Source organism: Olea europaea, chromosome 2 (genome assembly GCF_002742605.1).
Source record: "Olea europaea var. sylvestris chromosome 2, O_europaea_v1, whole genome shotgun sequence".
NCBI lineage: Eukaryota > Viridiplantae > Streptophyta > Magnoliopsida > Lamiales > Oleaceae > Olea > Olea europaea.
In genome coordinates, this window is record NC_036238.1 from 26,410,184 (window position 1) to 26,424,503 (window position 14,320).

At 28.5% G+C, this 14,320-nt stretch overlaps 1 protein-coding gene across 1 annotated transcript; it reads right to left on the reverse strand.

Moving 5' to 3' along the window:
• Nucleotides 1-12,934: 12,934 nt before the first annotated feature.
• Nucleotides 12,935-13,766, reverse strand: LOC111374573 (self-incompatibility protein S1-like). Its single transcript, XM_022997261.1, has 2 exons — nt 13,384-13,766; nt 12,935-13,064 (listed from the first exon to the last, which is right to left on the reverse strand). The coding sequence occupies exons 1-2, from the start codon at nt 13,764-13,766 to the stop codon at nt 12,935-12,937; spliced, it is 513 nt and encodes a 170-aa protein (XP_022853029.1).
• Between the last annotated feature and the right edge of the window lie 554 nt (nt 13,767-14,320).

A 14,320-nucleotide genomic window follows, 5' to 3' on the forward strand; every position in this document is an offset into this window, starting at 1 on the left:
TATGGGATGCATAGATACGCAAATTTGGAGTCCCAGAAAAAGCAAGAATGTTATTGGTAGAATAGTCACTGCTAATCCATGTGAGAGTAAGAGGTATTTTTTAAGAGTTTTACTAAATCATATTAGAAGGCTAAAATCTTTTGAAAATTTAAGAACAATGAATGGTGTTGTTCTACCTACTTATTGTGAAGCAGCACTTTCACACGGTCTTCTTAGCGAAGATAGTTATTTTGTGATGTGTTTATCTAAAGCAGTCGCTTACCATATGCCCCTATCACTGCTGCGACTATTTGCCAATGTGTTGAGTTTATGTTGCCCCACAAATCCAAGGAATTCTTGGGACAAGTTTAAAGGTTTTATGATAGAAGATCATTTACACGAAGGTCTGATACAACAAGGTGCTGAGATGAAAGATTTGCACTATTTAAATTCTTTCTTGGAAGGTGTTGGTAAGAATATAATCGATTTTTGTTTGGTAGATTTTGATTAAGTGTCAATGATGATGATATCTTTGAAACCATAATTGCTGAAGAAACAAGCAATATTAATTTTCAGTCAGACATACATTATACTAAGAGTTTAAATAAAAAGCAACAAAATGCCTATTATATTATTTTGAATTGCGTTTTAAATGATAAGAATGGAATGTTTTTTATCGAATGCCCAAGAGGTATTGGAAAAACGTATTTGCACAAGGCATTACTTTCTGGTATACGATCTTGAAATCTTATCGCATTAGCAACGACATCATCAGGTGTAGCTGCATCTTTATTACTAGCTGGTTGAACAGGACATTCAAGATTCAAAATTCCGCTTCAAATAAGTTCTGATATGCGCTATTTGGTGAGTAAACAATATGCGCTTGGTAAACTTTTAGCATTGGCTAGACTAATAATCTGGGATGAAATATCAATGGTTCATAAATATACTTTTGAGACTTTAGATAAAATGTTAAGAGACATTACTGAATGTTAATTATCGTTTGGTGAAAAAGTAATTGTGTGTAGAGGAGATTTCCATCAGGTTTTACCAGTAGTACAGAGAGAAACAAAAGACGATATAATGAAGACAAGTTTAGTTTTTTTCGCATTTATGACATTCTTTTACACAACTACCATTAGTTGAAAATATGAGAGCTAAATTAGATCCTTCATTTTGTGAATATTTGCTGAACATTGGGAGTGGAATTAAGAGAATACATTCATGCCAAATAATTACACTTCCCGAAGATATTACCATCAATTTTGATGAATTTAAATACTGAATGAATTAATTGATATTGTGTTATCCAATTTCCAGACATATGGAGGCAACCTAAATATTATAATGACTAGAATTATTTTAATCCAAAAAAATGAATATGTAGATATGTTTCCATGATATAAGAAAATAATTGTAAATTATTATTGATTTTTATAATTGCGTAACAGTATTTTGTCACATCTAGAAAAAATATGATTGAATAAGAAATATATGAGGTTACACAAACTAGTTAACTTGTATTGTTCACATTCAATGTTTGACAGTGTTGATATGATTGAGCTAAACCTGAAAATTATGTTTCTAAATCTTGTGTAAGTTCAAATAAGTGGGAAAATACTTGCATTGGAAAATTGAAGATTCAGCCACAAAATTTATTTGAGAATAACAGTAAATTAATTTATAGAGAAGTAATTGATCCATCATCGCACACTTTGTGTACCATGAATATTGGGAGTTCATTATAGCAACTCAAACACGTATGTGTCACCTATTTGAAGTTGTTTCTCGAAGGCATATTGTGACCAACCTGTGGTGAAACATCATACGTCACCATTTGTTGTCAAACTCATAGAAACAATGCAGTTGAAATGCGGAGAGTCATGGATTCGAACACTTCGTATAAAATTGGGTAGATATTCTCCACTAAATCTTGAAAGTACATAGTAAAAATTAAAATAAAAATGAGCGAAATATGGAATTTAAAATTGTAGAAACATCAGTAAAATAAAACTTACAATTTTGCGACTGCCATTACGTTTGAATGTTAGTCTAAAGGCAGGATTTCCTATATGGAATGTCTCTTCTTCAACAACTTTGGAGTCGGAGTGGCATGTATCATATGTTACTTCTAACTGTGAATCGCCAAATATTGAAATATTGAAGGTAGAATTTTCAATATATTCGAGCACAATAACATAACCATCTTGTAAATTGCGATGGTTGAAGAATTGTTCCCATCCACCAACTAAATAAATGTTATTGTGCACTCTTTCTAGTTGTATGGTAGCAATTATACCATCGTATCCAATTAGACGTATTCTGTTGGCAAGTTCGTGTCCTGGTTCAACAAAAGATCTTGGAAGCAATTATACAATGAAAAATAAAAGTATTTTTAGCTGATATATGATTTTATTAGTTTTAAGAAAATATAAGCATTATAGTAAGACTTACCAATTGAATGTTATGGTTTAAAGAAGTGTCAACAATTCGAAAGAAATGGTGTGGTACATCCATGCCTAACATGATAAGGATTAGTGAGGGAAAAAAACACAAATTTAGCATTAACAACACAAATTTAGGTTGAGCGATAATTACTTCAAAATTGAAAAGGCCACAAGCATGAGAAAAAACTTGTAATTTTGTAAATGTATTGTCAAAGAAATCTGTGTTTTCTCTTCTGATATATTTATCTCCTATAAACTTACTTTCTTTACTGATTCTTCCCCGGAGGCAATGTCAATAGTATAGAAAATAACGCGTAGTTGATGAAATTAGCTAAAAGAAAATTACAAACAGAATTTCATTAATCATAATATTATTATATCGACTAATTATATATACATATGAAAACATTAAATATGTAGAATTTGAAGTTTCAAATCTCGAAAAATCATCAAATGATTTCACACATTCAGGTTTTCAATATGAAGTTATTAAATATAACAAATATAATTTAGCTAAGTAGAGATATTTTTATTAATGGATAAGCATCAAACTTCCAACATATGTAAAACTTAAATTAAATAAAACTGCCTTCTTTATGTAGATTTGGTTTGTGGTTGTGCTAACTTTAGATAGAAGAGGTGAAATTTGTTCCGTAAGTTAAGAGATGAAAGTGATTAAATGAAATAGTGGAAGAATAAGAAGTGATACATTTCTGTCATTTTACTTTTGACATATATTTTGTTTGGATTCTTTGGCAGGATTCTTCCTTTTTTTGTCATAGGTTACTTTTCTTTTTCATAGCTTATTTTTTTCTGCTTTATATCTTGTTTATTATGTTTGTTCATTCGTCTGGCTTTTGTTTTTGGCATCGCAGTGATTCTTTTTTGAGGTTTGCTTTTTATGTTTTTGCATTATCTTGAAGTTAGACATATTCTTTTAATTATATTCTTTCATTGACGTAAAAGAAAATATCGATTTGATTTATGATTTGTTATAAATGTATAAAATTTATTTAATATTGAATTTCTTAAGTACTAAATGTTGTAATTCAATATTGTCTTCTTTTTATATAATTGTATTTCTTGCTTTGGGAATACAAAAAAAAAAAAAAAAAAAAAAAAAAAAAGAAAAAAAAAGAGTGGTTATGAAATTGTTAACACTGTAATTTTAGTTAAATGTATTTTTTTTGTTGAATATGAAATTTATTTTACATTTTTAGGCTATTTGTAAAAAAAAAAAACTGTAATTTTATTAGTGTAACAAGAAGATTTATTATGATTATTTAAAAAAAATTCTATACCAAACAATAAATCTATACTCTTAACTTGCCAACTTGGTGAAGAATTAGATGAAATAGTAAATGATTGTAACAATCACGTGAGTGTTTTTGAAAAAAGACAAAAAGCAATGCAAAAATTTTTATATTTCGGTGGTAAAGTTATTGTATATATAGTGCAATCAATAATACATTTCGCCATTCATTTATTTCAAATTGGAGCTCTCTTTCAACTGTTTTTCTTTCAGAAAATTGCTAATTTGAACAAAAATTGATCGGGTAATTATTGTTAATTTTTGGCAATTTCCTTTTGTTATGATTCTTTGGTTAGATTTCTTTTTCTTTTTTCACACGTTAGTTTTCTTTCACTTACCTTTTTTATTTTTTGTGTTCTTATTATGTTTAGATTCGTTTCTCTTTTGTTTTTGGTATTATGTCTCTCTTCTGGCATTGCAATGACTCTTTCCTTTTTATTTTTGAGAGTTTTTTTTTGTATTATATTGAAGTTAAACTTATTTTTCTAATTATATTTTTTATTTGATTTACAGTTTTTTATAAAAATATAAAATTTATTTTATATTGAATTTCTGAATTACTATATAAAAAATAAAGAAAATTCAATGTTGTAATTTTTTATAATATCATCATAGTAAATCTTTCACTTTAATTCATATTTTTAAGCTAATAAAATAACAAACAAAAAAATTGTAGAAGTCAAATTTCAATTATTATAGACAAATATTCAGTTTCATGATTTCTAGCAAAAAAAAAAAAAAAGGGTCCCGAAGTGTGGCAAAATGTGTGAAGTAACTGCTCCGCGCATTCACACAAATGTGCTGAGTCTCCACACATTACAAGTGCGCGAAGACTCTGCACAACATTTGTAATTATTATTATTTTTTGTTCATTTAAATTATTAAATTAATAAATAAGATGAAATTAATTCTAGGTAAATGCATTTTATTTATTTTTTTATTACTAATTTTTGAGAAATTTGTATACTTTTTTTTAGTGTATTTTTATTAGCTTAATAATAATAATGATTATTTTTGAAAAATTCTATAGGTAACAACAAATCTATACTTAGTCCCTGTTTGATCCCCATTACCTAAAAATGAAAATGGGAGGAATAGTATTTTTTAGAAAAATGAGTGGTTGAAAAAGAAGGAAAAGTTTTCGATTTACGTATAATATTATTTTATGGAAGATTGTGTGATTGAAAATAGGAGAGAGAAAATGGAGTATAATGTAATTTAATTTAATGAGGATCAAATAGGGGCTTAACCACAGGAATTTGCTTGCAAAAGTTTTTGTTTATTAAAAATTGTTTTACATGGCAAAAATGCAACAAGTAAACAACAAAGTTGGCAGCAATTCACGTGATTTTTTCTGGAGAATGCCAAAAAGTTAGTACAAACCATTCACGTGAATCAAAAGTTTTTGTAAGAGTGCAAACTATCCATTTCTTTGAATTTCAAACTGGACTTTTCTTTTAGCTGGATTTTTCATCTTTAGCAAAATCTTAAGTCAATTTCAAAAATAAAAAATAAAAAATTACCAGGTAATTGTTTAGGATCTATCTACAATCTTGCTTTTTTGTGAGTTTTCTTTTTGTTCTACTTAATTTGCTATTTTGCTTTGCTGTGAAAATTTTTTGGACTACTTTTGATCTACTTTGATGTATTTGAAAAGTTAAATGTTATCTTTTTACTATGAAATGAAGGCAAAGACACATTTCATGGATACATACAACTGGAATATAGGTTTACATGATTGTTTTTGAAATGCTTAATTTTGATTGCTAATTTCTGGAATGATGCCTTTTGATTGCTTGTTATCTTTATTGATAGACCTTGACATGTTGTTGACTCTTTGATTCCTTTAAATTTCCCACAGTACAAATTTATATGTCTCCATGTTGCATGATTATCTAGAACCATACATCAAAGTATTCACTTTGTTATTGTCTATCAGGATATGCTTTTGAGTACATTGTTTTATAGCACTAAATTTTTGTTTATTAATTCTTTATGTAGATAAAGTGGAAAATATTTGTGTAAGGTATATTTTAATTTTTATTCGTAACCACGTCTTCTCCAAAAATTAGTTTGTAAATAAGTTTAATTATTTGATGCAGATGTCTCTAGATTATATCTTGTCTCCAAACCTATGGTTTTGTGCTACTATTAGTCAATATTCAAGTCATTAGTACGTTAGAGATTTGATACAATTGTTAGAAGCAGATGAACAAGCATCATTTCATGAACTCATATATTGATTCATGTACAAAGACGAAGAGCAACAATTTAGTAGCAAGTTGATACATAAATTCATAATGAGAATTGTGAATTCTGGTAAAAACAATTAAATATGGGTAAGATTTGATGACCATCTTGCCCATTTTAAAATATAAGAATTTTGCTTAATCACTGGATTATCTTGTCATGAAGCATCTTTTAATCTTGATGGTAGTAGTCCTCGGCTTAGAAATCAGTATTTCAATTGTGTGAAAAGAATTTTTATAAGAATGCTTTGTTATGCCTTCCATTCATGAGAATATCGAAAAGATAAATTGAAACTTGGATTGGTTATGTTGATAAAGTGTGTTCTCAAACCAACTCAAAGACACATTGATTACAGAATGCTAGGTATGGTTGAGTAGCTTGATGATTTTCTTTTGTATCCATGGGACCGAAAGACATACTTTGTTCTGTTGAATTTATTGCAATAATCACACCTCGAAAGAATACGGAGAATGTAACAAGCTGAGCAAAGGGAGTGTAAATATACGCTATATGGTATCCTCCTGCTTTTCATGTATTTCTTTTTTTTACTAACTTTTTATGTATTATATAGTTTAATGTTGTATATATCTCATATTTAGTTTCAATTTCGTGTTGCAGTTTTAGATATACGAAGCATTTCCCAAGATTGAAAAGAAATTTGGACACCGGAGATATAAAACATTACAAATTTCAAGAATGCATAAATGGAAGCCGAATGAAATATTAATAGACAAAATTGTAAAACATTTTTGCTGTTGTTCAAACATTTGCTTCTGATTTTCAAGACAAATTCCAAGAACAGCAAAAATGTTTTACAATTTTGTCTATTAATATTTCATTCGGCTTCCATTTATGCATTCTTGGAATTTGTAATGTCTTATATCTCTACTGTCCAAATTTCTTTCCAATATTGAGAAATGCTTTGTATATCCAAAACTGTAACATGAAATTGAAACTAAATATTAGATATATACAACATTAAACTATACAATACATAAAAAGTTAGTAAAAAAGGTAAATACTTGAAAAGCAAGAGGATATCCATGTAACGTATATTTATACTCCCTTTGCTCAGCTTGTTGCATTCTCTATATTCATTCGAGGTGTGATTGTTGCAATGAATTCAACAGAACAAGTATGTCTTTCGGTCTTATGGATACAAAAGAAAATTATCAAGCTGCTCAACCATACCTAGCATTCTGTAATCAATGTGTCTTTCGGTTGGTTTGAGAACACACTCTACCAACATAATCGATCCAAGTTTCAATTTATTTTCTGGATCTTCACATGAATGAAAGGCATTACAAAGCATTCTCATAAAAATCTTTTCCACACCATTGAAATACTGGTTTTTAAGCCGAGGACTACTACTGTCAAGATTAACAGATGTTTCGTGGCAAGGTAATTCAGTGATTAAGCAAAATTCTTGCATTTCAAAACGGGCAAGATGGCCATCAAATCTTATCCACACTTAATTGTTTTTACTAGAATTCACAATCCTCATTATGAATTCATGTATCAACTTGCTACTAAATTGTTGCTCTTCGTCTTTGTACATGAATCAATATATAAATTCATGAAAATCATTGCACATTAGTGATGCTTGTTCATCTACTTCTAACAATTGTATTAAATTTCTAATGTACTGATGATTTGGATATTGACTAATAGTAGCACAGAACCATAGTTTTGGAGACATGGTATAATCTAGAGACACCTGTATCAAATAACAAAACTTATTTACAAACTAATTTTTGGAGAAAACGTGGTTACAAATAAAAATTAAAACATACCTTACACAAATATTTTTCACTTTATCCACATAACGAATTAATAAACAAAAATTTAGTGCTATAAAATAATGTACTCAAGAGCATATCCTGATAGACAATAACAAAGTGAATACTTTGATGTATGGTTCTAGATAATCACGCCACATGGAGACATATAAATTTGTATTGTGAGAAATTTAAAGGAATCGAAAAGTCAACAACATGTCAAGGTCCATCAATAAAGATACCAAGCAATCAAAGGCACCTAGCAGACAAATATACTCAACAAACACAAAATATTGACTTTTTAAAATAAAAGAAGGCAACTATCATAGTATATTCTTGAACTCCAAAAATTAACAATCGAAATTAAATATTTCAAAAACAATTATGTAGACCTATATTCTAGTAGTATGTATCCATGGAGTTTATCTTTACCTTCATTTTTGTTTCTAAAATCCTCTCTTTTTCAACAAAAAAAAATCAGTAAAAAGATAACATTTAGTTTTTAAAATACATCAAAGCAGATCAAAAGTAGTCCAAAAAAATTTTCATAGTAAAGAAGAAAATAAATTAAGTAGAACAAAAAGAAAATCCACAAAAAGCAAGATTATAGATAGATCCTAAGCAATTACCTGGTAATTTTTATTTTTATTTTTTTGAAATTGACTTAAGATTTTGTTAAAGATGAAAAATCCAGCTGAAAGAAAACTCCAATTTGAACTTCAAGGAAATGGATAGTTTGCACTCATACAAAAACTTTTGATTCACGTAAATAATTTGTACTAACTTTTTAGCATTCTTCAGAAAAAATAATGTGAATTACTGCCAACTTTGTTGTTTGCTAGTTGAATTTGTGCCGTGTAAAACAATTTTTAATATACAAAAACTTTTGCAGTCATTTTTTGGCATATTCCAAGTAGACTTGTGTGATTGGTTTGTTGAACTCATTTACTATTTCATTTAATTCTTCACGAACTTGGTTGGTTAAGTATAGATTTGTTGTTATCTATAAAATTTTTTTAAAAATAATCATTAGTATTATTAAGATAATAAAAATACACTAAAAAAAGTATACAAATCAAATTTCTCAAAAATTAGTAACAAAAAAGTAAACAAAATGCATTTACCTAGAATTAATTTCATCTTATTTACTAATTTAATAATTTAAATAAACAAAAATAATAATAATTACAAATGATGTGCGGAGCAACTCCGCACAAAGTGCGGAGTCTTCATACAAATGTGCAGAGTCTGTGCAGAGTTGTTCTGCACATTGTGCCATACTCCGGAACCTCTTTTTTTGTTAGAAATCATGCAACCTAATATTTGTCTATAATAATTGAAATTTGACTTCTACAATTTTTTGTTTATTATTTTATTAGCTTAAAAATATGCATTAAAGTGAAAGATTTACTATGATAATATGATAAAAAATTACAACATTGAATTTTCTTTATTTTTTATATAGTAATTCAGAAAATCAATATAAAATAAATTTATTTTATATTTTTATAAAAAAAACTGTAAATCTAATAAAAAAGTATAATTAGAAGAATAAATTTAGCTGAAAAAAACCCCTCAAAAATAAAAAGGAAAGAACCATTGCATTGTCAGAAGAGAAACAAAATACCAAAAACAAAAGCGATATGAATCTAAAATAATAAGAAGAAGACAAAAAATGAAAAAGTAAGTGAAAGAAAACTAACGTGCGAAAAAGAAAAAGAACCAATCCTGCCAAAGAATCACAAATAAAGGAAACTGCAAAAAAATTAACAACAATTACCTGGTCAATTGTTGTTGAAATTAGCAATTTCCTGAAAGAAAGCTCCAATTTGAAATAAATGAATAGTAAAATATATTATTGATTGCACTATACATACAATAACTTTACCACTGAAATTTAAAAAAAATTGTAGTGATTTTTGGCTTTTTCCAAAAACATTCACATGATTGTTACAATCATTTACTATTTCATCTAATTCTTCACAAAATTGGCAGGTTAAGAGTATAGATTTATTGTTTGGTGTTGAAATTTTTTTAAATAATCATAATAAATCTTTTTGTTACACTAATAATTTTTTTTTTTACAAATAGCATAAAAATGTAAAATCAGTTTAATCTTCAACAAAAAAACACATTTAACTAAAATTATAGTATTAGCAATTTCATAACCACTCTTTTTTTATTTATTCCCAAAGCAAGAAATACAATTATATAAAAAGAAAACAATATTGAATTACAATATTTAGTATTTAAGAAATTCAATATCAAATTATACATTTATAACAAATTATAAAACAAATCAATATTTTCTTTTACGTTAATGAAAGTATATAATTAAAAGAATATGTCTAACTTTAAGATAACGCAAAAACAAGAAAGCAAACTCTCAAAAAAGAATCACTTCATTGCCAAAAACGAAAGTCAGACAAACATAATAAACGCAATACAAAGAAGAAGAAAAAAACTGTAAAAAGAAAAATTAACCTATGAAAAAAAAAAAGAATCATGTCAAAGTATCTAAACAAAATACATATCAAAAGTAAAATGACAGAAATGTATCACTTCTTATTCTTCTACTATTTCATTTAATCCCTTTCATCTCTCAATTTACAGAACAAATTTAACCTCTTCCATCTTCCATCTCAAGTTAACACGGCAAAAAACCAAATCTAAAGAAAGAATGTAGTTTTTTTTTTTTTTAATTTAAATTTTACTTAGGTTGGAAGTTTGATGCTTATCTATTAATAAAAATATCTCTACTTATCTAAATTATATTTGTTATATTTAATAACTTCATATTGAAAACTTGAATGTGTGAAACCATTTGATGATTTTTCGAGATTTTAAACTTTCAATTCTACATATTTAACGTTTTCCTATGTATATATAATCAGACGATATAATAATATTATGATTAATGAAATTCTGTTTGTAATTTTCTTTTATCCATTTTCATCAACTAAGCATTATTTTCTATATTATAGACATTGCCTTTGGGGAAAAATCAGTGAAGAAAGTAAATTTATAGGAGATAAATATACCAGAAGAAAAAACATAGATTTCTTTGACAATGCATTCACAAAATTACAAGTTTTTTCTCATGCTTTTGACCTTTTCAATTTTGAATTAATTATTTCACTCAACCTAAATTTGTATTGTTAATGTTAAATTTGTGTTTTTTCCTTCACTAATCCTTATCATGTCAGGCATGGATGTACCACACCGTTTCTTTCGAATTCTTGACACTTCTTTAAACCATAACATTCGACTGGTAAGTCTTATTATAATGCTTATACTTTCGTAAAACTAATAAAATCATATATCAGCTAAAAATATTTTTATTTTTCATTGTATAGTTGCTTCCAAGATCTTTTGTCGAATCAGGACATGAACTTGTCAACAGAATACGTTTAATTGGATACGATGGTATAATTGCTACCATACAGCTAGAATGAGTTCACAATGACATTTATCTAGCTGGTGGGTGGGAACAATTTTCGACCATCACAATTTACAAGATGGTTATGTTATTATGTTCGAATATATTGGAAAATCTACCTTCAATGTTTCAATATTTGACGATTCACAGTTAGAAGTAACTTATGATACATACCACTCCGACTCCGAAGTTGTTGAAGAAGAGACTCCATATAGGAAATTCTGACTTTAGACTAACATTAAGACGTAATGACAATCGCAAAATTGTAAGTTTTCTTTTACTGGTTTTCCACAATTTTAAATTTCCTTGTTCGCTCATTTTTATTTTTACTTTTTAGTATGTACCTTCAAGATTCAGTGGAGAATATCTACCCAAAATTATACGAAGTGTTCGAATTCATGACTCTCCACATCTCAACTGGCTTGTTTTTACGAGTTTGACAACAAATGGTGACGTACGATGTTTCACCATAGTTTGGTCACATATGCCAGAGAGAAACAAATTCAAATAGATGACACATACATGTTTGAATTGCTATAACAAACTCTCAGTGTTCATGGTACACAAAGCATGCAATGATGGATCCATTACTTCTCTATAAATTAATTTATTGTTATTCTGTAATAAACTTTGTGGTTGAATCTTCAATTTTCCAATGCAAGTATTTTCCAACTTATTTGGACTTACACGAGATTTAGAAACATAATCTTCAGATTCAACTCAATCATATCAACACTGTCAAACATTGAATGTCAATAATACAAGCAAAATAGTTTGTGTAAACTCATATATTTTTTATTCAAGCATATTTTTTTTAGACGTGACAAAATATTGTTATGCAATTATAAACCAGTAATAATTTGCAGCAATTATTTTCTTATATCATGGAAACATTTCTAGATATTGCTTAAAAAACATTCCAAAAAATTAAAATTTATACGCTAATAAAGATACGATAAATACAAAATTCGTGCAACACACGTGACAGCAACTAGTGATGGAAGAAAATAGAAGAATTGATGTGGTAATGCAGACCAATGATGAGTTGTGTAATAAGAGTTAATACAAAAGTTTAAATAATTGTTGAGAAAGGAATCTTATTTATTTTACTCGTGTATTTGGACTTGGTGTTCTCAATCATTAAACAAAAAATACAATACGAAAAAACCAAATAAGAAAAGAAAGAAAGAAAGCTTCCTAACACTATGCAATAACAAAAAACAGCAAGATATTGCATGAAAAAAAAAATCTCATTTCTCCTCCCAATGCCTAATGAGAGAAGAATAATCAAGATAATAACAAACAAAAGAATGATTCTAAAACAAGCCCATTTCCTAGTAATTCTGGTGTTTCCTAGCCACCTCCAGCTGAGAAGTGATCGTTAATTTTTGAGATGTTGAATTGAAGTGGGTCTAATAATGAAAAAGTGACATTATGGAGTTGTGTTGAAGGGAGAATGAGGAATTGAAGTAGAGAATTGAAGGGTGAATCAATTTGAATGGTTGAGAGAGGACCTGTCCAACGAGTCGACTGACTGAATGGTTTAACAAATATAGTTTTGCTACACTTATGATTTTGTTAACATTCTATGATGTGCCATGCAATTTGGTTGCTTACTTGAATAACACTTACTCAAATCAATGGGTCAGATTTTTTACACGTCATGAAATGTCAACTAAAATGTACAAAATAAATGTACAAGTAACTTAATTCTAACGAATAATTTTCTTCATGGAAGAAGCAAAGACAAGAGAGACAAGTCAACCGATGCAGATGGATAAGAGTGAAAGTCAAAATTGACTTTTGTTACAGAAATTGAAGGTTGGTAGGTCGGGGGATTCCTAAATCCTATTATTGTCCTGCAAAGAAACCATTTTGGTAAATGCTAAGCTACCACTCTTTAACTGGCATCTCATTCATGCAACTTGATTAAAAATGGGACAATTAACAAGTTTTTCTAGATCATTACACTCAGTGGAAAAGGACTTCCTCATTTATAACTGTTCAGTCATATTCAATTTCGTGTACTAATCAGAGTCTACGATGGGAGAAAATGGGTTTTATGAACAGAAATTTAATAAGGATAAAATATTAGATAAAGCACGGTGTTTAAATGACACGTATTATCTAAAAATCCAGGAGACTTGCATAGTGGACACTGTTTATGTGTTCTGATACGGCACAAAATCTAAATCTCCAGTCTCTTGATTATAGAGACATAAAAGGCCATCCTCTTCAATAGTCCAAACACATTTGGTAGCACACCTATCAACATCATGTTTATATGAATATGCAACAAAGTGGTGCCAATTTGAATCATTCCACATCACAGTACAGTAAAAAAGAGTAGTCCCCCAAATATTAACATTGAAACTCCAATCAGCTTCAAAGCCATCGGGTATTTTACGAAAACCAAGATCATTATCCCGTGGCTTGCAATGGATATTCAAAATCCTTTCGTGTCCCAGACGATTTACAACACTTGCGCCGACTCTATCTAGCACCATTGATTCAGACAGCCTCAAAACCAGAAAAAGAACGAGAGCACATGTTTTAGACATAACAATGTTTTTTATCATTTTTTGTGAGTTGTTACGACAAATGGTAATAGCTCCCTTTATACTTTCATGAAGGCCGGGTGCGGTGAGGCGGGTTTATGTTGTCATGCAAAGAGAACACAAGACTAGCTAGCTCTCTACTACTGTCTGTTCATTCTTGAACACCATTTTTTTTAACCATATAAGTTTCATTTTTTACAGATTTCACCTCCCAATTCTATCAAAAAATTAACTGCAGTAACCTTTAATTTAATATGACAATAGGTCTCATATTGCCAAACAAGAAAAGAATATGATAGAACATTGTATCTTAATTTAATCAGGAATAAGAAATCTTAGTAAAATTAGGTAAGTCATTGCCCCTCTGTCATTTATTTTGATTGCACAAAGACAACTTCTATGTCAAGTTTGGTGGCGAACCAAGCAAGAATTTAGTCTTAAGAAAGGAGGGAGGGAAAAAAAAAACTACAATCTTATTCATAGTACTGTCCTAAAACGTAAAAATGAAAAAATCTCACTTTTATTGTTTAATATTAACTACTGTTCATTTTCTAAAT

Bases quoted from the DNA above. Each gene is read 5' to 3' on its own strand.
- LOC111374573 (XM_022997261.1), bottom strand. From the start codon at position 13,766: ATGTCTAAAACATGTGCTCTCGTTCTTTTTCTGGTTTTGAGGCTGTCT. The intron at 13,065-13,383 runs GTATCAGAACAC...GTTTCTTTGCAG, and splicing joins GGAGATTTAGATTTTGTGCC to GACAATAATAGGATTTAGGA.